The 23,998-nt window shown below is 53.8% G+C and overlaps 1 protein-coding gene across 9 annotated transcripts in view; it reads right to left on the bottom strand.

Moving 5' to 3' along the window:
* ABLIM3 (actin binding LIM protein family member 3) overlaps nt 1–21,545 on the bottom strand; it is a 47,858-nt gene extending 26,313 nt beyond the window's left edge. The window contains exon 1 of one of the 9 annotated variants that reach the window (XM_071758895.1): nt 21,154–21,545. In XM_071758895.1, coding sequence (XP_071614996.1) covers nt 21,154–21,166 — 13 coding nt within the window. In that variant the 5' untranslated portion in view covers nt 21,167–21,545. Of the gene's footprint in view, nt 1–13,277; nt 13,375–21,153 lie in introns of those variants that run through there. The other 8 variants (XM_071758893.1, XM_071758897.1, XM_071758901.1 and 5 more) reach the window with 8 other exon arrangements.
* Between the last annotated feature and the right edge of the window lie 2,453 nt (nt 21,546–23,998).

Here is a 23,998-nt window from a genome sequence, read left to right as displayed (position 1 = left end):
CACTCAGAGCAGTGACAGACTGGGAGCACAGCTGAGCATCCCTGTGCATGGGAGCTCAGGGGGCACACAGCTTGGGAGGGGGCTGGAGTGAGGGAGGAGGTTTTGGGGGTGTAATGCAGGAGGGTAACACGTGTTAGGAGGAGTTTAATGTGTGCTGTTGAACACAGATGCTTGTTAACTCTGTTGTGGGGTATGTCTCTGCCCTTCATGTGGGCTGCTTTCCTCCCATCTCCAAGGGCTGCCAGGGTCTTTTCTTCCCAGACAATACTTGTACAGCTTGTCATGGCAACAGGATCTCCTTGAACTGCAGCTGCAGCTGGGATTCGTGGTGCTAGCATGTTTGCCTGGCTGCAGACATCACAGCAGCTGCTCCCAGCAGAGCCCTGGGCTCCACAGACCCTCAAGCAACTGGGTGCAAGCAAGACCCCCGAGGGAGGGCAGCAGTCTAATAAGGACCTAATAAGGTGGATCCCTGATAAGGGCAGCCTCCCTCTGCCAGATTCCCTCCATCTGGGATCCAACTGGCTTCCAGGGATTTTTTTCCAATGATTAAGAGAGCACCATGCAGTTGCTTCCATTTCATCCCCTCCAAGAAGTGTCTGCAGGATGCTCAGCCCTCCTGGGCTGGGACAGCTGCTCCCCACCTCACACACAGCCCCACAGCAGTGCTTTGCAGGAGGAACTGAGTGCTGTGGGAGGAGTGAGGGTGTTCATCCAGCAGTCCCTCCCACGGGCAGGGTCCCTTTTGGGTTACAGTGCTTAGAGCTGCAGGCAAAATCCTCCCAGGTGCTGCCTGCCTCTTGCCAGCACCAGGCTTCCTCCAGGAGCAATATTGCTCCTCTTATCCTAACATGCTGTATCCCACCCAGAGCACCCATCGTACCAGAACACCAGGATGCATCCCAGAACTGACACCAAGTGCCATAACAACCCCACAGCTCAGAGATGAGGAATTCAGCCCCTCTGGTGGCTCAGAGATCCCCCAGCCCATGGTGTAGCAATCTGCTCACTGAAGACTGAAGTCCCTGCAGCTGCCTGTGTTATCTTACAGAGTTTCTCCAGTCTCCCAGGCCAGGCACTGTATTCCCACTGCAGGTGGGGCTGGAGATGTAGTACTCGAGAGGGAATTGCAGGCTCTAGGAGCTGCAATAAATCTCAAAAAGGTACAGCTTTAATTTCACAGGAACTATTTAATTCCCCTTTCCTATTATCCCTGAGAATATTTTAGCAGTTCTGGGTGTCTTGGGGAGAGGAAGAGAAGGATGGATCGCATTTTAATTAATATTGGTTGAAATGCATGGCTGCCCAGGACAGGAGCTGTGCTGAGCCTGGAGGAGGAGGTTATGCCAAAGAGGAGAGGATGGCATGGCAGTTCCCAGCTGCTGGAGGACTGGTGCTGGGTCCTGTCCTGGGAAAGCTCCAGCAGGAGAGCTGGGAGCAGCCCCCTCTGCCCCCTTCCCAGGCAGGAGAAGCCCCCCTCTGCCCTGCACCAGGCAGCTGCTTTCCTCCTTCCTATTAAAATATATATTAAACTAAATAATAATAAAAAATTAAAATAATTCTTTCCTCCTTGCTCTTAAAATATATATTAAAATAAATAATAAAAAAAAATTAAAATAATGTTTGTGAGAACATTAGCAAGCCACAGCCCAGGAGCTCATGCCCTGCTCTGACACAAGGTCAGGCTCCTGAAGGAGTCCCAGCACAGCCCAGCAAGGGGCAGCCACCCTGATAATGAAGCTGGGGAGCAGCAGCTGTCCACATGGCCAGCACCCAGAGGTATCTGTGAGGCTCTTGGGACTGCTGTGGTCCTCACTGGGTGCCCTATTGAACACAAGCTCTGGCAACACAAGTCCTGCCTTTGGGCTGAGCGGGACTGCAACTCCCCAGCATTTGGCTACCCAGACACACTGCAGTGGTCCAAAGCCCCCACTGCCTCTGGGGCTAGAAGAGAGGTGCTTCCCCCAGCACGTGGGATACACCCCTCCATCCATCCCCTCATGGCTACCAAAAGACTCGTGCTGCCAGCTCCAGGGGGTCTCCTACCCCTTCCAAGAGCAGCCTTGCCAGGAAAGCACATTGGTTGTGCACAGGTATCAAGTGCAGCAGGGGTGAAGGGGACCACATCAGAGCTGCTCTGGCCCCAGGAGCAACACTGCAGGACCAGATCCCAGCTCCACTGGGAGCTCCTCAGAGCCAGACTCAGGTCCCTGCACAAGACAATTTCACCCCAAACTTGGTGGCTTTGGCAGGATGTGCAGGGCTGACAAGGGCTCGATTCGAACACCCTGGAGCACCCTGCAGCTCCCAGGGTGCCACCCAAGGGTCTGGGAGCCAGCCAAGCAGCACAGAGCCAGCAGCTGGGCAGGGCACAAGCTGCTGTGGGGCTGGGCAGCTGGGTGAGGGTGGCCAGGAGAGCAGGAAACTATCAATTTGTTTTGCTTTCCAGAAAAATGGAGCAGTGAAGCTACATGGGGAAAGAGGAGGGGAGAGGCAAATGTGTGTGACCTGAAGGAGAAGATGGAAGATGCAGACAGCAAACAGGCATCCCTGGGGGCCAAGTCCAGAGCATGTTCACTGCCCAGGGCTCCTCTCTCTCCCCCTCACCCCAGCAGGGAACAGCAGAGGTGTCCCCACCACCACCCCAGGGGACACACACTTGGATGCCCCCAGCAGATGCCTGCACGCACACCCCTCAGCTCTTCACTTGCAAGGCTGTTAAGATGCTGGATCCAGGCCCAGAAAGTCAGAACAGGTCTGTCTTGAGGGATTGCCTCTCACTTCTGAGGGTCAGCTACAATTCAGGAGGTCTGAGGAAGCAACAAGGAATAGCCACAAAGCTCAGGGTGATGGAGAGATGCAGAAGGCACCAGGGGGCTGGGGAGGGGGGCACAGGCTTTTGGGACATTGCAGCACCTGCCAGGACAGGCAAGATGAGGCTCGTATGGCACTGCACAAACCCCATCCTTTTACACACAAAACCAGTGACAACTTGGCCAGAAGCACAAGAGCCAACAAACATACTCCTGCCCTCTCACCCAGGCACACATCCCTCCGCAGCATCCCAGACACCCACAGGCATCCCTTGCCACACTGGGGCTGCTCCCACTGCCACCATTTGCCCATGGTCCCAGCAGCCACTGCCTCCCCAGCAGATGTGCAGCATTCTCTGGGATCAGCATCTGGGACTGCAGAAAGGTTTATTCGAGGCAGGAGAGGAGGGATCCTTGCTGAGAGGCTGAAGATGGGATTTCATCCTTACATCTGGCTCAGCTTACAAACCTTCCCTGAGCTGCTACAGATAAAACAAAATTGCTTATGAGCAGGGGGTGTGAGCCTGGTGAGTGCATCCAGCACACGTATACATTGAACATCTATGGCTCAAGCTCTGCCCGGGTCCCACAGCACAGCTGTGGTGGGGATTACCTTGGGACAGGGATCTGGGGGAGCACAAACCCACCCAAGCAGCCAGAGAGACACAGGGCTGCTCTTGGAGACCCTCTGTGGATCCCAGGTGCAGAAGGACCACCAAAGGCCATGTTCTCTGGAGGAGACCATGCTGCAATATACAGCCAAAACCTTGGTGGCAGCAGCCTCCCTCTGCCCCTGGGACCCTGCCATCCACCTGGGGTGACACACAGCCTCAGTCCTGAATCTCCAGTGCAACGGGATGCTGCAGAGCCAACAGCAAATATGAAAGCCTTCTCCACATCCTCTCCTCCACTGTACCAATCCCCTGACACCCTTCTCCATCATATGGCCACTGCATCCCACCTATCCTCTGGGTGTGAGGCCAAAGCAGAGCTGCCACCTCCAGCAGGGACATGGCAGGAGCTTCAGACCACCTGGATCCCCCCAGCCTCCTCATCTCCATTGCTTCCCCTGGCTTTCCTGCACACTCCAGGGTAATGCTGGCCAGGGAAAGGACCTGCAGGGTGGTCTCCAGTATTCCAGCCCTTCTGGTATTCAGGTGCTGGCCAGAGCCTGTGTCCTCCCCCAGATTTTATTCATGAGGCATGACAAGTGGGTGAGGCACAGCCACAGCCAAGCAGCTCCCTCAGCAGTTCTGGACAGCCAGAAGGCAGGAGGCAAGCACCTCAGCAGGGGTTGGACTCAGCCCCAGCCCACATGTGGCTATTTTCTGCTCTAACCAAGCTGGACAGTTTTGGGGGATCCATAGATGCAGGTGTACTCAGGTCCTAGAGTCAAGGGGTGCCAGATGTGTGTGGGTAGAAATTACTGAGCTTGAGGTTCTGGCCAAAAGATGGAAACGATTAGCGTGTCATTTTGCAGAAGCCAAATTTTCTGCTAAATAGAGGCTGTGTTCAGTGCTGGGAGGCAATATGTGCTGTGTGGGAACACAGTGAGCCCAGGGGACTTTCCCCTGCCCACTGCTGCCATCCAAAGAGGCAGCAGCCTGGATGAGCTTTAGGAAGAGAAATCTGTCCCACTCCCTAGAAAAAAAAAAAACAAGACAACCACTAAAACCCCCAAACTCAACAGGGTTTTCTGAGGAAGTAAAAAGAGCAAAGAATCAGATGGTCTGAGACACAGTGACATCCCCCATTGGGCCTCAGAGGGGGCTGTGGATGGAGTCAGTGCCAGGGTGTCCGGGACAGGAGCTGACACAATGGAAACATTCAGGCTGGATCCTCCCATGCACCCGAATGTGCTGGAGAAAGGCAGGACAGAGAGGAGCTTATTTCTGCCTGATGCATGGGGAGATTTTTCTGTTTGCTGCTGCTGTGTTTTGTATTTGCAGCTTCCCGAATGGAAATGCTTTTCCCCTTTAACCTCCACCCACAAGCCCAATGGATTTTGTTGGAGTTTTGAAAACATATGGTGCATACATCAAACCCATGAAGGCTGCTATATTTAAAATATTACAAAGCCAGCCAGGAGCCAGCATTTTTAAACTAGGCCAGTGTCTGAGTATGAAAAATGGGGGGGGATTTAGGATTTTCTATACCAGATCAGAGAAACAACCCTGTTAGATGAGACAGAGGCAGGTTGGCAACCAGCCACCTTGCAGACTGTTGCTAACATGGTCTGGTACCTGTTTTTGGGAGAGGATCCACCCAGTTATCCCCCACACCCTGCTATTTCATCAGGGCCACAGTGCTGCCCAGCCCAGCACCTCTCTCCCCTGATCACAGCTGGGCATGCAGCTGACCCAGGGCTCAGTGGTTTGCAGGGAATGCTCTAGACAGACAGCCCAGTGCAAAGAAGAGAAATTCTTGCCTTCTGCAGGTACAGGTTAGAAGACCAGAGACTCCTCCATGTCATTTCTCCAACCTGAAGCTTGTTCCCCTATTCTGCAGAGTGCAGTACACTCATTTGTTTTATTTTAAACCATACTCATGCTGGCATTGTAACTCCAACCTGGGAGACTGCATCACAGCAAGGGAATGAGGGGTGTTGGATTTGCTATTTTTAACTCTTTCTCCTCTGGGGAGGGAACTGAAATTCAAATCTCCATCCTGAGTTACTGTATAGATATTAATGCAATGGAAATGGGAATTCAGACTGGAGGTGACAGCTGGCAAAGGGAGCCCTGGCGTCACAGAGGGGACAATCTCCCCATAAATAGGATGTAGAGAAGGAGTATATATTACAGAGCAGTCTCAATGCCATCAGGGTGTGCTCAGAGGGACAGAAGGTTCAAGCCCAGCCACCCTCCAAGCCAGCCCCATTCCAGGGGATGACTTTACAGCTCAGAGCCAGCAGCAAAACACCATCAGGAGCTTCCCCAGAAAGCTTCAAATTCCTCTGTCTGCTCTTATATCCGGGGAAGGTGCTTTCTAAAACAACTGGGCTCTCAGCAGCTGTGCTACTGGACTGGAGGGGTGGGGGGTACAACACAACCAGGACCACAGCACGAAGGGCACTGCCACATCCCAGTACAGACACCCTAACCCACCTCACTGCCTGCAAACTGAGACTGCAAGAGACACAACATCCACCCCCAGTCAATAACTATGGACTGTCCCACAAAAACTGGGCAAACCCTCATTTATAGAAGGGTTCAGCAGAGCCGCAGTGGGGTCCTTACAGCCACGAGCCACACAGCACAGAGAGTGTTTACTGTTTTTCTTAATCTCTGTGATCCCAACCCTAATTCTGTTCAAGGTAACAAATGGAGCCTTTAAGTGGTCATAAAAAGATTGCACTCACCCCCCACAGAGATTATTTGAGACACCTGGCCATGCATATGGGTGCTGGAGAGGGGAGTGTGGCAGGCACCAGGGCTGTGCAGGTGATGGGGTGCAGGGGGGACAGGACCTCACCAGGGAGAGCCCCATGTCCACCAACAGGTTTCAGGCACCACAGGCATTACAGGATGGAGCAAGGACTTGTAGGCTGCTCAGGACAGTGTCACAAAATACTGCATCACCAGCTCCTTGCTGCCAGGTGCCCATCTCTCCATCTCTGAGCATCTTCTGGGAGATCTGCAGAGCACAGCCCCTTGGCTTTCCAAGGGGTCAACAGAAAGATGCCCCTGAGGGGACAGTCCTCTACCAGCAAGCACCCCAAAGTACAGAATGAGGTGTTGGCCAACAATGGTGACAAATGCCCTGTCACCTGAGGCCTCTCTGTAAGCCACTGCTCCAGCCTGGCCTCCCTGATCCTCCCCCAGCAGCTCAGATCCATCCCACTGCCCCAGCAGAGTCAGATTCCCCTCTGTGCTCTGCAAGGGCTCCCAGAGCTCCTGTGAGGCACTGCAATCTCCTCCAAAGCTGTTAGTGTTTAGCTTCTGCCATGTGTCTGTTTCAGTTGGACAGAAACTGAGCTTTTGATATTAAAAAAACAGCAGTTTTTGTTCCTCTTGCCATCTGTATGTTTGTGTATTTCCCCTACCACCATAATTAGCAGGTTGGGCTCCAGCCAGGCTCAGGAGGAGATCTTAGTAGATGCCTTCCCAGCAATTTAAACAGCTTCATCATTTCTTTTATGGATGCCCTATTGCAGACCTCATCACAGAGATCATCCCAGCCCCAGCTGATGCTCCCAGCACCACAGCCAAGGCAGCAGGGATGGGGAGGATGCACTCCAAAGAGCACCAGTGAGGACCAGCACCCAGGCAGTGCAGGTGAGGATCAAAACCCCACACCATGAAAGGCAACAGGAGGTTTGCAGCACTCCTGCCACGTCCCCTAGCAGGGACCCAGCTCACCAGCGCCCCAGGAGCTCTGCCAGAACGAGTCCAAATCTTTGTCCTCTCTGGGGTGCACCCTCTCTGGGTGTCTCTCTGATGCTGTGTACTATTTGCAAAACCAAGAGGATAAAGTGAATCAGTGTGGCCCCAACAAAGCACAGAACCCAGCTGATACCTGGAATCTCCCTCCAGCTCTGAAGGAAACTGGAAGAACCACGATTTTCCAGACCAGAGCCAGCCACCCCCTCTCTGCAGCACATCCTCCTCTTCTCACCCATCCACAGGCACCAAGGCTTGGAGAATCCCTGCAGCCAGCCCAGGGATGGTAAGAACTCAACCAAGCCCATCAAGACCTCAGTTTCCATCCCAGGCCAGTGTTGTGGAAAGCCTCTGGATGGGTTTTGGTAACTGCACCTCCCCCTGGCACACCCACCCTGTGCACCTCAGGCAAGCCCAGGCTGCTCCAGGGGCAGTCTCCCACGTCTGCTCCTGCATTTCCCAGCAAAAGGAGAGTGGACAGGGAAAGGTCACGTTTGCAAAGCATTTCTGCTTGGGGTCTTCATGCAGAACTCTGGGAGGGGAGCAGTGCTGTCAGGGAAACTGCTCTGCCTTGGCAAACCACATTGTGGTTCCAGGCTGTCTGATAAACAGACTTGAGCTTGCACATACAGACATCTGCCTGAGGCAAACAGCAGGACAGAAACATACAAGCAAATTTGGCAACTTTATGTGAATTAAATGTGCATTTAATTGAGATTTATGGGGGGCTGCAATAGCAATTGATTATCAAAATCAGATTATTTATGGGGGTTTAGCAACTATACAGGAGATTAATGTTGTTTCCAGAATAAATCCTCAGTAAATATACATTTCCCCAGTAATCAGCTAATAACATGTCATCCTAATTATCCTCATGAAAGGGGCACGGAAGCTCTGACAAATACTGAAAAGATACATTGTGATCTGCAAAGCAGAACCAGAAAGCCACAAGCTGCACTCTGCCTCCAAGCCTCAGCTTCACTTGTGTCCCCCAACACTAGAACGTGGCCAGGGGATGCATCTAAGTCCCCACTGCCAGACCCAGTTCTCCACATCACAGCCAAAGACCAGATCTACGACCCAGATGATGCTTCATCCAAAGACACAGGAGGTTTGCACCCTGGGGCCTGAGCCTTCCCAAGGCAAGGTCAAGTCACAGCAGCCACTTGCACAGCAACAGGGGAAGAATTAGCATGGCTCCTGAGGTGGGAAAAGGAAGCTTATTCCCAAGAGCAAGAGGAAAGGTGCACACGTGCTGCAATGGGGTGCTACTCCCGACTTATACTGTTTTATATTCCTCTCTGCTGGCAGGTGGTGGTGCCCCATTAAACCTAAATGGATTGCCTGGGCTCAGCAGCTCCTCTCTTTTCCTTAAGTAGCATTTGCTCATTAAAAATACAGTTATTGAGGATTAACAGTTCTGACAGCAAGTGGCAAGTAAAGCTGTGCCATACAGCCAGCCCTGCCAGCCTCCTGCACAAGGCTGCACAGCCCCATCCTGTGCTGGCAAGAGCCACCCAGTGCCCTGACCTGTCACCTCCCCAGCCAGAAGGATGTCTTGCAGGAGATGTCCCCAGGTACCTCAGTCCCTGAGAGGAGGCAGAGCTGGTCCTTCTGAGGAGCAGGAAGGTGCTCTACCACTCCCCATGGCCAGGGCAGGCACAGGACCACTGCTCTGGGATGCAGAGATGCTCTGGCAGTCGCCATGGCAACCCTGGTACACAGCCAGGGCAAACAAAGCTGACAGGAGAGAAAGAGAGAAAAAGGGAAAGAGAAGAAAGGAGTTGAAATAGCAAAAAGCAAGGAAAGGGCAACAGCCTGCAGTCATGGAGCAAAGGCTGGATGCAGGAGGGAGCAATGGAGTGGGAAAGCACAGGGATTGCAGACAAGGAACAAGTGGGGAGCTATCTTTAGGCTGCTTACCTTGGGATGACCTTCAGCAAGGCAACCCAGGGTGTATGCTAAGACTCCCAAAAAAAGTAGTGGGTGAAACAGCACAGCTATTTTAGCAAAGAGAAGATGAGAGACCCTACTGAAGTAATTTGTGCAGGAGCAGCTGGAGCAGGAGATGGGCACCAGGAGAGCAATGCCTGTCCCTGCTGCAGCACAGGGAGGGCTTCCAGGGAAAAGCAAACCTCCACCCCAGTGATCACACAACATGACACTCTCAGGGGCTTCATACACCCCCAACCACATCCTGAGCCTCTGCTGGTAGGACACAGGGTGACCCAGTAATGAGGCCCAAAGGTGCCAGCCAAGCAAGGCTCAGCACTGGGCAGGGACAGAGGGGGACATGGGAGGATGAGGCCCATTTAGAACAATAAACACCTATGAGTGTACGAGGGGTTTTGGCACAGCCGTAATCCTCTCCCCTCCTCCTTCCCACACTGATGCTCTCCTCAGCTCTTGCATACGCCCAGAAACCCGACTTCAAAAGGAAGGGGGTGGGCAGCAGCAGGCAGGCAGACTGCTGTCTCCTGCTAAAAGCCTTTGGTGCGTTCATCAGGGTTGGGGAAAAAAAAAAAAACCACAAAACAACCTTCAACCATTGTGCTGGAGGCAAACAGCCAAGCTCTGCCATCAGGTCCTGCTGCCCAGCAGCCCTGTGCTCCCACCATGGCCCAGCCCCCGAGATTTAACCCTCCCTTCTGGACAGGCTGGGTTTAGCCCTCCCCACCTCACCTCCCTGCTATATATATGCCTAAATAAATCCATCTGTGTACTGTAAGCACCAGAGATCCTCTTAACCCTCCATGCTCTCCACTCTGGAATGGAGGCTAAGCACTGCCATGCCACAGGCAGGGGAATTGGGGCATTCTCCAGTAACAAACCCATTCATGCAGCTCAACTCACCCACACTGAGGTCACAGCTCCCTTCCCTGCTCACATGTCCCTCCCCAGCCGAAGCAATGGTCTGTCCCCAAGCCACATCTCCCAGCTCCTCATTAGTGACAATTAACAGGCAATCACCAGGCCCAGCAGAGCTGGCACTTTCCAGGGAACAAGCCCCCTTTCAGCAGGGCAAAATGAACGCGTGCTTTGTTGTGAATTCTTTTGGGCTTAAATGAGCCAAAAAACTGCCTGCCAAGGAACAAAATTATTTCCCAAACAGGACCCTTTATGCCACCTGACCAGCCAAGCAGGGAGCCAGGGCTGGGGCAGCCACAGATGACCTCTCCTGGCAAGCCCTTGCTCTGCCACATGTCTGTGGGATGCTCTTCTCACAGCAGAACCCAGCAAAAGGCAGGTGAGGTGAGGTGGGATCAGGACTGGGGGTACCCCCTGCGTTGGGGGGGTAACAGGCATTTGCCAGCTAGAAGCATGCTGCTGGTTCTGTGTCACCCACTTCTTCTCCAGAAGTTATTTCAGAGCAGGTGAGAAGCTCCTGAGAGCCAGCAGAATCCAGCCAGGGCAGGAGGCACCTCTTCACCCTGCCCAGGCAAGGGAGGGAAGGCTGAGACCTCAGCACCCAGAGAAGGTGGCTGGGCTTGGATGTCAACTCCTGTGATGCAGGATTTTAAAAAGCTGGGGGCTTGAGCAAGAGAGTGAGACTGGCACATAGGTGAGTGGCAACCCTTTGCAAGAGGCCAGTGTCAGGGCTGGGCAGCACACACTCTCTGCCTTCATTTCCCAGCCCAGAGCCAGGCAGGGCTAAGCCCATCACCAGCCTCTGCTTCCCTGGGTATTTGCCTCACTGATAAGGAAGTTAAAATAAAATAAAAAAAAAGACAAGCAAGTAAGCAAGAGGGAGATGGCCTGGATATGACAGGCTGGCAAGTTTGACAGAGGAGTCTTGTTAGCAGCCTTTTTTTTTCCCCTGCAGTTCAAGCAGGGGCAGAGCCAAGCAGAGCTTCCCAGCACCAAGCAAGCCCGGCCGTGCAGAGCTTGGATTGCCCAGAGCAGGGGCAGCAGCAGCAGCTGAAGGTGCTGGGAGGACAGAGAGAAGAGCAATGCTGTCGGCTTCTCCACAGCAGGAGTTCCATCCTCATGCCCCAGGATGGGAATTCCCGCTGTCCCTGCGGCCCTTCCTCCAGCAGAGGGGCTCATCTGAGCCTGCGCTGTGCCCGCTGAGCACACGCGGTGCCTTTTGCCGCGGGGTATTCGGGACCTCTGGGCTTGGGTTCAAGCCCTCTGGGGCTCAGCCATGTGGGGATCAGCGACTGCCACTGAACCTCCACCGGCTCTCCAAGGGGAAAGAGAGGAAGGATCTGGCAGATCTCGAAGCTGACTAAGAGCTCTGAATGCCCACTGGCTCTGCTGTACCAAGTGCAAGCCAAAGCAATTAGCATTTCTTGGAGACACTCCGTGTTATCTTCCCTGAGTGATGGGGAGAGCTGCCCGGAGCCTCTTCCTGGGATGGAGGAGATGCTGTGGTGGCAGTGACAGAGCAGGGCTGTCCCACTGAAGGGACAGTGGCTCTGAGACCACTGCTTCAGCCAGGCTTTGGGTAACATTCTCCTCACCCAGCCACAGCCCCAGTCCCACCACCACCAGATTTTGCCTCTGGGTGCTGCAAGCTGTCAGGCAGTAGAAAAACCCAACAGAAATAGAGAGCAGAGAGGCAGTTCTCAAAACAGATGAGCCCAGAGATGTTTGGGCAATCACGCAAGAGCAGCAGCAGCCAGCCCAGGCCACCCACAAGTCACAGATTATTTTTAAAAGCTACTTGTAGAATGCACTGAGCACCCACAGAAGAGACAGCCCAAGCTGATGCTTACCCCATCCCTATTCCCCTCCCTGCACGTGCAAGGAGCACATCTCACAGCCAGGCTTTTTATAGGGTTCCCCATTCCTGCTGGGCATGCAGCTCAGTGTGACCACACCACCCCCTCCCTCAGTAATCACTCACATGCCGTTCACTAGAGTCTTTCCATTCCTTCCCTAGCTGTTTCCTCTTCTCTCCTTATTAGGGATCCACCTACCTATCCATCTCCTCATTCTCTCCCCCTCTGTGGCTATTTTTAAAACGCCATGAAAAGCTTTCAACTGGTAGCATCCTCAGGGATGTGAGGGATTTTATATGTAACCCACTGTGAGCAGTCATCACCACATAACTCACCATGCAGGCAGTGACTTTTTTCAAAAGCAGGAGAGCTCTCAGCTCTCCCTGGCCAGCTCACTGCCAGGCACCCCTGTCCTGGCAGGGAACGATTAGGACCAACCCATTCCTATCCCAAGGGGCAGCTGGGGCAGAAAGTGGGCCAACAGTCTAAGTCCTCTCAAGTAGCATCTGTGGGTATATGAAGGGATGGTTTTTCTCACTGAATAAAAAGCTCTGAGCTGGGGATCATCAAGCTGAAGGAGGGCTTCCTTGCTGAGAAGATGGCTGTGGTTTCTCCCTATATGCCCGTGCACATGTAAGCTTCTACACTTGGTTCCCACACTCACTGACAGTCAAGAAATGGGGGATATCTTAGTCTTGCCAGCAAAACTCCCCCCAAAGGCACAGCCAGCCCCAAGAAATTAATTTATAGCAATAGTCTGGATAGAAAGGGAAGACCAAGATTTTTCTCATCAGCCCCAACCTCCAGCCCAGCCTGGATGGAGGAAGAAGCATTCAGGGACAACACAGGCACTGGACCAGCACCACAAAAACCACTTTTGCCCTTTATTTGGTTATTCCTACAAAAGATCTTCCTCTCCCTTTTCTCCCAAAAATCTGGCCAGCGATTTGACACGTACCAAAGCCACCCCTTTGCCCCAGGCCACCCGTGCCACCCGCACCCCAGCACAGCTTGGCAGGACCTGAGGGCAGGTGGCTAAAATCTTCCCTGCCAGGGGAAGGCTCCGTGGCTGCTGGTGCCAGCGAGGGGCGGGCACCCTGACCCAGCCGCAGGACAGCATCCCCGGCGGCTGCCAGAGGGGATTACACTCTGCATAACCTGAGAGGTGTCCCACAGCCTGCTAATGCGATGACATCCTCCATGTCACCGGCGGGAGCTCTTTTGACCAAGTGTTTTGTGTGTGTCTGAAACAGAGGCACCAGCTCTCCAGGAGCCCGGACTTGGTCACATCACTCAGCCGATGCTTGGGTGACGCAGCTATTTTTAGCACGCAGCAGGTTAGAGGGAGCTCGTCTTACCTTGCTTCACCTTCTCCATCCTCTGAGGACCGGGTGCTGATGCAGAAAGTGCCGAGGAGGTGGGGGAAGCACAGCAATGGGGAGGGACACGGCCAGGGTGTCCCCAGCCCAGCGCAGGGCAGCTGAGTGGAGTGTGGGAGGGTTCGCAGGGACGGACGCTGTGATCCGAGAGGAGGCAGAGGCTGTGCAGGCAGAGCCGAGAGCCGGGGAAGCCTGTACTCAATCACACTCTGAGGACTGCTGCGAGACCAGCAGAGAGAGGGAAAATCCGGAGCAGAGCTGCCTGCTGGGATGGCAGAAGATGCCTGTGCCAAGCTGCCCAGCACACTGCCTGCCCAGCACTGCCCTACCTGGGCTGCATTTCAGCTGGGGGTGAGTGAGTGGGGTCTGCAACACCTCCGGAGGAGCTCTGGGATCTCTGCCCCGGTCCCCATTTCTCTGGGCCAGGCAAGGAGAGGCTCTCCATGCCTTTGCTGCACTCCGCACTTGACTGCTGATCTCCAGCTTGCGGGGCAAACACAAACCAGGGAACACGCTGTAGGTCCTTCTGGGCAGCCCAGAGACCTGTTTGCTGGTGTAGCCACACAGATATCCCAGCTGCTGCAGACATCACAGCCACTCTCATCAAGCCACTCAGCAACCGAGACGGCCACTGGTGTGCCCAAGCCAGCCTGAGGTTATTTTACCCAGGAAGAACACTCAGTGGGTCAGTGAATCAGGAGACAGGCAGGACAGCAGCGGCAGGCAGCCAAGCCCTGATGCAGCCCTGCCTCATGGCCAAGACCAGAAAGCTCTTTCTTTCCAAGAGGGGCTGCTGGGGGAGGCAGATACCCCTCTGACACAGCTCTGGAGCTTGGATGGGCTGCAGCTCCTAATGCACAACAGCAGTTTGCATCCCTCCTCCTTCTCTCCTAAAGCTTTTAGCAGGGAAAACTCCTTCACTGGGAGGTGTAACACAGGCACCCTGGGCCAGCCACCTTGCAGGGATGCTCCCTGCCTCCACCGAGAATCCAGGCTGGGCAGCAGCTGCAACTGGGAGATCCCCACCACGGCGCCTGACATTCCCCAGCAAGAGCCAGGGAACAACCCACCCGGTCCCCAGCTGCTTTAAAATTAGCTCCTCTTCACAAAACTCTGGGCTGGGCAGTCCTCTTTGGGATGCCTCTGCACAAAGGAGTCCCCAAGGCTTGCAGGAGGGTGGATTCCAGGAGAAAAGCAACAAGATTTTCAGGGTCAGCTAGAACAAAACACAGAGATGGGGAGGGACAGGCAGTGCAGGACACCAGTGAAATGCTACAAGTGTGTTTGGGGGGGGCACTGAGCTGTACTGAGAACCCAGGCACCTGCCCTTTGGCAGCTCAGACTTTGAGCCCTGCTCTAGGTTGTGCTCGTCTCACTCAGCAGCAGCTGACTGCAGCCTGGCTGCATGTCCCTGAGAACCAGTCATCTAATTCACTACTGGGAGAACAAGTCAAACCCTGAAACTCAAATTCAGATGCAACAGATTCAAGTTGAGCTGGGGAAGGGCTCCAGGTCTCTCAGTCCACCAGCAAAGCCTTTCACACCCCACAGCAGTGTAGTGCTCTCCAAAATGTGCCACTTGTTGCCAAGAACAAACATAGAAACTCACAGGATGGCTTCAAACCCTCAAGCACATCTCTTACACTGGGAAACACACCTTAGAGAAACCCTCCTCTCAATGATTTTCCTGGTTGTCTAGTCCCAGAAACAAGATTCAAAATGGAAGTGGAGTAAAACATTCATGAACAGATAAAAACAAGTGATGCTGGTGGCCCAGAGGACCTTGCCAGGCTAGAAAGGGTAAGAAGAAAGTAAGGTCAGAGAGGCTGCATGAGGAAACTGTAGTACCAGCTCCTTTTTCTTCCAGGTCTCCACCCCAGGCAGCAGAGAAGACAATTCCGAGGCCAGGGCTTATGGCTGATACTGATAAAGGATTGACAAGACTATACCCAAACTGAAAAATGCATGGATAAGCCATGTCCAACCAAAAACCTGAGCCAGCATCAAATAAATGGGAACTGTGCACCCAATTTTGCTGCCAGACTACATCAGTTTGGTCCTGTAAAGCTTCAGACAGTCCTTTTGGCCCCACTCTCACTGAGTCCTTGCCATCATTAGTCTATCCCCAGGATGCTTTCTGAAGGTGCTGCAGTGCTCACAGCATAGAGGTTCTTTGGTCTAAAAATACCTAATTAGATGTTCCAACCACTTCATTATGGCACCATCAAGACAGGACTGCAGGGTCTGGCAGGAACTTGGTGGGTTTGTCTTGACTCCTTTGCAGCTTTGAGGAGAACAAAGAACACCACACTGACTCCCTCCTGAGAGCAGGACAGTCTGTCAGTAGCCCAGCCTGTTGGCATCACAAATCAAATTATCTGGCTAAACTGATTGGCACTTTGTCATTAGAAAACTTGCTATTTATTTCATAAGAGCATCGTGGTGAAGTAATTCAATTGCTTCAATTGACTTTATAGCATGCACTTCATCGGCCTGCAGGGCCACTTTCCATGGCTTCTGCTTCTCAAAAGGCAAACTGCCAAGAAAGCAGAGCCTGAACGAAACTTGGTGAGAGGACAGAGTCTGTCCACCAGCCTGAGGACAGAGAGAAGCTGCCTGGGCTCTGAATTCTCTGGCACTAAAGCGAGTGCTGTGGATGACTGTCCCTTTGCTATGGCTCCCAGGAGAACAGAGAGGACAATTTGTACCAAGTTCTTTGTGGCAGCAGAGTCAGGTTTGGGTGTCAGCTCAGAAAAGCAAGATGTGGGGGGAGATCCTGGTGTTCTCCTTGGTACCCAAATTCTGCAAAACGCAGTGCTAGAGCCTTCCTTGGAGAAGCATGGATAGCAGGTAAAGTTCATGGCTATGTTCAGAGAGGAAAGCAGGAAAGTAGCTTTCCATCTCTTGCAAGATTACCTTACACCCATGTCCCTCCTTTCTTCTCTCTCCCACCTGAACTCTTGAGTCAATTCCAACTTTACTGAAAGCTTCCCTCTTACAGATCTCCTCAGGGATAACCTGCCAGAGAAGGAAAAGCTCTGCTTGGACACTTGTCTCTTTCCCCACTGAATGCAGAAAGCCTGTCCAGCAGCTCTCTGGGGAGCAGGGGTGAGGAGCATGAGGGCTCATCCAGAGCCAGGGCCCATTTCCCCATAAACCCCCATAAACCCAGGGACTCAGCACCAGCACCACTGCTCCAGTCAGCATCTGACTCTGCTGGGTCCTCCTTCACTGGAGCTGTGCTTTGTCCCCAGTTCATTCCATGCCTGTGGCAGCCTCCAGACCTGCTAAGAGGAAACAGGCACCAGTGCTGACCAGGAACCCCAAGTTCTGTGCCTGGAAAGGATCCTCTGCACCATAACACCCCAGGTCTGACATCACTCTTGCAAAACCAAGAGCCTCCTCACAAGCGAGATGCAAACACTGCTCACTGAGCCATCACACTGATGCCTCTGGGTTCACTACTCTTGGGAACAAAGCAGAAACACGGTGTCCTCCTCAGCAGGTCCTGCCCTGTTGGGTGGGGACACCTTGGTGAATCACTGAGCTGGGGATGTGCAGCACCAGTGATCTCTGTTTAATTACACAGGGACTGAAGAGTTGGGTTGGCTGGTAAACACCTTGTAACCACCTGTGCCCAGAGATTACTGGGTAACAACTTAGTGGATCACCATGTAACAGGGAGCATGATTTAGGAGAGATGAAAATAACCAAGCAAACACACTGTGCTCATCAGGCATGAAACCTTCCAGCCCAAATGCTGGCCAGCCTTTCATCACAACTCCTTGCCCAGCTTTGAGAGTAGGAGAGCTTCTGAGCAGGAATTTGAGGTGTGCCAAGGTGTGGGATGGTCTGGGAAAACCACTTTCCACCCTGCAAGAGCTCTCCATGCTCCAACAAGCTGCTCAGAGGACAGATGATGGAGGAGTAGATGGCACTGCTTCCCCCCACCCTGAATTAACTTCCCATGGGGACAGAGTCTGGTGTCCATTTCCAGGCTGCATGCTGGAGGCAGAAGGGAATCTGGAAGATCTCTAGTTTGTGAGCCAGCTTCAATCACCATTGCAACACTCAACCAGAACCTGACAAAACTGGTTCCACACAGCAGTTCACCAGGGTTTCACCTCCAACAGGAGGTGTGCATGGCTTTGCCCAAACCAGGGTGGCCCATAAAAAGGGGCACCTTGATCCTGGCAAGACTTCCAGCATCCCCACCCCATCCCAACAGAGCTGGACCATGTGCAAATGCCATCTCCCACGGGTCCCACTAGGGTGACCCCTACTCACAGACTGTACTCACTGCATGGACCTGCAGCACCCAAACCCAACTGCGACCTTCAAAGCAGCAGAGGGGATTATTCAGTCATTTCAGAGAGTCCTCAATCCCTGGGGCAGCTGACAACTTCAACCCTGTACCTTTTAATGATGATAAACATTGGTCACATTAAAAACCCTGCACCAGGCCAGTGTGAGGGAGAGGTTGAACGCAGACAGTAGGAGATCTCACAGGGCAATTTTAAGGGATGTTCTCTTGGGGAAGGGTTTGTACTACAGGATCCAGCTTCAATGGAAATGCAGAGCAGCACTGTTAGCTCTGTTTATGAACGTATGAATGCATTTGCAACCAATTAGCAGTGCTAACTGGAGTGGGAGGTAAAAATAATGTAAATATCAACACTGTGCCCTTGGAATGCTCACCACACACCTGGTGAACCCAGGAGGAGAGGCCACCTTTCCCTTGCACCCTCAGGGCCACTTCGTCTGCTCTGCAGCCTCAGGATATGAATTTGCACCCAAAAATCAAGGGCCTTTTCCTCTTCATCTTAAAAACAAGATTTCCATCTGGCTTTGCCTTCCTTGCATGATGGGACCCATGATGACATGGGAGCTCTAGCCCTGGGACCCATGCCAGGGTGAAAAAGCAAAGCCCTGTCCTCTCAGCAAGGGCAGGCAAGACTCCCACATGGTGTGCACACAGCATCACCAGAGATACATCTGTACAGCCTGGCAAGGCCTGCACAGAGTTCCCTGGAGGCCCCACAGGTAGTTCTGCACAACAGCATGGCTTGAAGCCAGCCATGGCCCACAGCCCCAGGTTTCCTGCCTCACGTCAGCTTCAGACAGGATAGAAGTGTTATCAAAATGCACCAAAAATAAGACAAAAAGCAGTGGTGTGAATTCACATATCAGATGGTGGCATTTTATCCTCAGCTGCTCATAATATTGATTTGTCAGCCCCCCAGGTTTTGGTGCTGCAGCCACAGGTACACCTGGGCATTACCACCCCATGAGCAATCTGCCTTCATCCATTATCTGTCCTCTTGCTGTGTCTCTCCCCTCTCTTCTCTCATCTGCACAGGTAAGTCCTGTGCCCCAGGAGAGAAACCAAGACTAGGGAGGCTGGAATACAGCTGAGCCTGCAGGTTGTATCCCACCATATCCAGCCCTCAGTCACCACAGGGCCTGGGGGAAAACAAACCAAAAAAAATCAAAGCAAGACAGCAGCAGAGCTGACCATGTCTTGGAGGCAGAGATGCAAGCAGGGCTGGGAAGCCAACAAGTGGCACCAAGCACCCCTGAGCCACTAGCAAAGAGCTACAAAAGCCATTGCAGGTCACTGCCAGATAGCATCAGTGGGGTAGAACAGAGATGGCACAGAGGGTACTCGTACAAGGCTCCTGGGCTCCATTTTTGTCTCTCATGCACATGGACTGGAGGGGTCCAGGCTGGGTAAGGATGTGCAGAGCTGGGTGAGGCAATAGTGAGAGGGGACACAGCTTCTGGTAACATTCACATCAGCTACAGAACATTCTGAATGAAAAGGTGACCCCCAACCCATGCCTTGCTCACAGAAGCAGATAGGAGAGGACCATCACATTGCTAAGAACAGACAAGACCCAGCATTTGAGTATGGCAGACCCTGCTTTGAGCCCCTCTGCTACTAGGAAAAAGTATGGAAGGCTAACGGGGCAGAGGCCACTACCCTGCAGGGTTTGCACAGTGCCTGTATCAGGTGTGGTCCCAAAAGGATGCTAAGTAATATGTAAGTAATCAACCCACAGCACAGGAAGAGATCAACAGCTGCTACAAAGTTCCCAAACCTTTACTGAAACACACAGCTACTGAAAGAGGTCATGGCAATAGCTGTGCAGATTGTAAAGCCGCCCAAAAGGCTGAGCAAGTGCCACAAGTGGCAACCTGATGCTGGCAGAGGCCGAAGCTGATGCATGGAGCAGTGATGAGCCCAAGGTCACAGAGCAAAGCAGTGGCAGAAGCAGCAGCACCTCTCAGGAGACTCCCAGCTCCACTGCCTGCCCCGTGGCCTCCTCTTGTGAGCCATGCCAGAGCAACAGGCAGGCAGCACGTTTGGGGTTGCTGGCACCTCTCTCTGTACTGGGGAGGACCCAGTAGGAGTTTTGTGGTGCAATCAGCCATAACACACCAGTGCTGTAAACAGCTCTTATCACTATCAGCAGCCAAGCTGACTATTAAGAGCTGGAAAGGAATCCCAAAAGGAAACAACACACATTTGTCAAAATTGGCCTAGAGGAAGCTTAACAGTCCCATCATTTGACCACTCTGGCCAGGAGCACCTGGTGCCATCCCAGCCCTTCACAACCAGAGCCAAGGTCATCACCAGATGAGGCACAGGGAGAACTCTGTTACCAGGCATCCAGCAGGCCCCTAAGGATCAGCCAATTGTTTCCTACCTGGGCACAGCCAGCCCTGCTCCCCTGGAAAGGGGTTTGCTCCTGTCCCAGGTGCACCTCTTGCAGAGGGCACCTGGAAAGTTCTCACCTCTGAGGCAGCTCAACAGAGCTGGAATCACCTGTTCTGTTACCTCAAAGCGTGCCAAGGCATTTTTCACAGTGTTTTGCTTGGGAACCACCCCAAGCCCTCAGATTGAGAAATCTCAACGCACGAATGTGATGGAGAAGTCACTGCTCTGACACTTTCTGCCTGAGGGATTTCTCTCCTTTCTTCTCATAGCCTCTAGGAAGCACAGAAGGGAGGGCAACTTCCTTGGGCAAGTCATCCCAGGAAGACGACCCTCAGGTGGCCATCAGGATGGACTCCTTTGGGTGGGGACTCACTGCTTTTAAAGAATGCAGCAAAGCTGTGCCAGGGAGGTGGGTACAGATGTCACACATAATACCACTGAGGAAAAAGAAATTGATTGTGACTTGATCACACCTGATCAATCTTTCCAGACTTTGCAACAAGGACACAAAACCAGAAGTAACCAGACCAGTACCAGATGCCAGTTCTCATCTTATGCAGCACATTTCCAAGCTCTGCTGCTTTAGAGAAGCACACATAGTGCAGGAGTGCCTCTGTCCCTGTCTCTCACACAAGCACAATAGAAACACCCACATCCCTAGCTGCAGGAGATGCATGTTTTCCTGTATTGCACCTGTGCTTTGCTCAGATCCCTGGTTTTCTAGGTCTCTCCTCACCCTGCTTCTCCTCCACACCAGCTGTGCTCCTAAAGTCCATTTATATGTAAGGCAGCAGCATCAGCAAGTGAGCCTGCTGCCTGTCGGAGTGCTCCTGGCTCCCTCTCACCACGTTCCGTATCGACATTTTAGTCCATCATCTGCCCTCCAAACCCCAGAGATCCAAGCCAAGAAGTACTCGGTGGGAATAAGCACCATGGCTTAGACAACATGAAAGAAGGGCCAGCAAAGCCAGGCCCTATCAGACAGCAAAAGGCAAGCAGGAAAACACAAAATTCATCCATCCCATTAGGCTTGTCAACCCTGTTATGTCATTTTTTTCTTTCCCATTCCTCCCAGCCAGATCGGTGCAACACCAGCCCCGTTCCCACCGCAAGGCACAGGAAAGCCGTACTTACTGCTAGTGCTCATCGTGCCGGTCCTCCTCCGTCCTTCTCATCCAACAAAGGGGGCAAAGACGCTCTCTAAATCCTCTTTTTTCCTCTGCTCTCCCGCCAGTGGGAGGAGGCTGTTTCTCTCCTTCCTAGGAGAAATATTTCCGTGCGATCCAGCGGCTAAGGCATCCCGAGGCAGCCCCGGCACCCAGCAGGGCTGTGTCCCCGCCCGCCGCCGCGCTCACTCCCGAGCGTCCGGACGGCAAGGTCACGGTTGCGGGTGGCGGGTGGCCCAGGAGAGGGTCTCGGGTGGGAGGGGGGACCGCGCCGGTCGGACCGAGGCGCAGCCATGCACTGCGGAGCGCGGCCGCGGCCGCTCCTCTTATACCGGGGTGTGGAACCGCGGCGGGGGCCGCGCCTGTCCGCCCCCCCCTCCCGCTCGCCCCGCCCCGCCCCGCCGGCTGGGGACCAAGGACCGGGGAGGGGCAGCTCGGGGGGCACCGGGGAGACAACGCGGGGCACTGCGGGGGGCGGCGGCCCGGCCCCGGGGGGCGACTGCGGGATGCGCCGTCTCGGCACCGCCGCCATCTGCTGGGCACCGCCGGGCCGCGGTCCCGCCCGGTCCCCTGCCCGCGGTGCTGCCCGCGGTCCCTGCCCTGCCCGCGGTCCCTGCCCGCCATCCGGTCCTGCCGCTGCTTTGGCCCTGCCTGCTGCCCTGCCCTCGGTCCATCCCTGCCACCTTTGCTATCCTGCCCTTCCTGCTGCCCTGTCTGCAATCCTTCACGCCGCCCTGCCTGGTGACCCCGCTCACTGCCCCGCAATCAGCCCTGTCTGCCTGCAGCTCCCAGGATGCTCCCTCCTTACCACGGGGCTCTCACCCCGCCCTGGGTGGACCCGGCTGCCGGTCCCGCATCGCTCGCTCTCCGGCCTGGCCCTGCGGTGGCTGAGCCGGCAAATAAACCTTGTCCCAGGACAGAGGCACGGCGGGGAGGGATGCAATTTACGGTGAAAAAATGGATTTCCTCTAGTGCCAAGGTTTCCCTACTGCTACTGTCTCCTGGAAACTGTCCAGCCTGGCCACTCCAGCTGTCCCGGTGGTCCCCTGCAGGCAGCCCGGCTATCTGTCCCAACTGGGAGCAAGAAGGGGGCTGTGGGCGTCCGTACACAGAGAGGAGGATGGAGAGTGGGCTCTTCCCTCACGAGCAGCCTCCTCTGCTAGCAGCGCATCAGGATTCCTGGAAGGGCTTCAAAGCCATTAGCTCCTTGTTTTGTTGTGAGATGCTATCTGTCAGAATAAAGCTTTACCCAGCCGAGCTGCTCCCAGCCTGCGAGTGGAGACAGAGCTGTGCCCGCCCTGCCTGCGGAGCCCCCAGGACGCTGGCGCTGTGATCCAAAGCTACGGTCTCACCCCTAATGAAAGGGGTTTTTCATGCAGCGTGACAGGCGCTGCATCTCTCCCCCTCCTGGGGCTGGAGTGCAGCCCAGAGAGGGCCTTTTGCTTTCCCTTTCTCTCGCTGTGTTATTTGCGGCAGCAGATGTTTGCAGTGACATGACAAGACAGGTAGCAGGTCGTGTGAGCTCCGCCTGTGCTGCCTGCTCGCTGCAAGCCCTGCTGCCTGTCCCCTTCGCGTCTGTCTCCTCCTAAGAGGAGTCAGGATCGTGATAACATCAGGACCAGCAGCGGGGCCAGGGGTGTCCCCGCAGGGCTAGGGGAAACCAATGGGACAGGATGGCTAGGGTTGTCCCATGTCACTGGTTTGGGGCCCTTTGTGAAGTTTTCCTGTGTCTGATAAGTGCCCGGGGTGTCCCCTCCTGGAGGGAAGGGCACAAGACCTCGGCACAGCGAGGCTCACACCTATGGTATCAATAACGTCCATTTGGAGAGTCAATAAAACAGACACGATATGAGTTGGTCCCCACGGTTCAGCGAGCTAATTAAGCTGCTTCCGCTGACCTGGTTTCCAAATCTTGTTAACTTGCTGCCTTTAGAGCAACTTGAAATTACCAGCACAGACAGGCTGAGGTTGCAGAGGGCTGTGGAGCTGGTGGGTGGTGGATTGCAGGGTGCTTTGGTGGAACTGAAGAGGCACCAGCACAGAAACCCTTCCTCTTTGTCCCTTCCCAGATGGGAAGTCTCAGCACCCTGGAGCTGCACCAGGGAGAAGGGGCAGTGGGCACTGCCAGTGGGCAGATGGGCAGGGCATCCCCTGCCATGGGACTTTTGAATTTTGGAACTGGTGAACTGATAGCAGGGAGCTCAAATCCCTGCCACCCCCTTATAAACATAATTCAGCCAGTGACTCCCACACAGAGACCTGGGAGCTATGGTGCAGGGCATTGCTCAGAGCTCCCCAGCATCTGTGCTGTCCCATCATGTCTTGGAAATCCCTTTTCCTTTCCTTTGACAGAGGAAACTGGCTGTGAAAGCTGCCATAGAAGGGTGTTAGGGATGTCTGAGGCAAGAAGTCAGAAATGAGGAAATGTCAGGATGTTAACACAGACTCCTTTCATCCCTTTGTGTCTGTGCATCACAACACACTCTCTCACAGCAATTATTAGATGTGTGTTTTTCCCAGAAGGCGCCTGTCTCATTCAGTACCCAGCATGTACCACGTAGTTCAGGCTGTGCAGAGGATGCTGCTGCCTGCAGGACCCTGACTCGTTCAGTGAAAAGGGACACAGCAGCAGTGGGGGTAAGAGGACAGAAGAAAAAAAGGTGCTGAGAGCGCCACCTGAACCAAAGTTTCCCCACCAAGCCAATAACTGTGTTTCTTCTTTCCTGATGCCTGGCTTGAGCATTGATTGGCTGGTTACAGGGAGAGCTGGAGGTTTCTGGTTGCACGTGGAATCACTGTGAGCTGGGTTTGAA

The sequence above is a fragment of the Heliangelus exortis genome, chromosome 15 (genome assembly GCF_036169615.1).
Source record: "Heliangelus exortis chromosome 15, bHelExo1.hap1, whole genome shotgun sequence".
NCBI lineage: Eukaryota > Metazoa > Chordata > Aves > Apodiformes > Trochilidae > Heliangelus > Heliangelus exortis.
The sequence above is the reverse complement of the archived record's forward strand: the minus strand, read 5'-3'. Positions and strand labels throughout refer to the sequence as shown.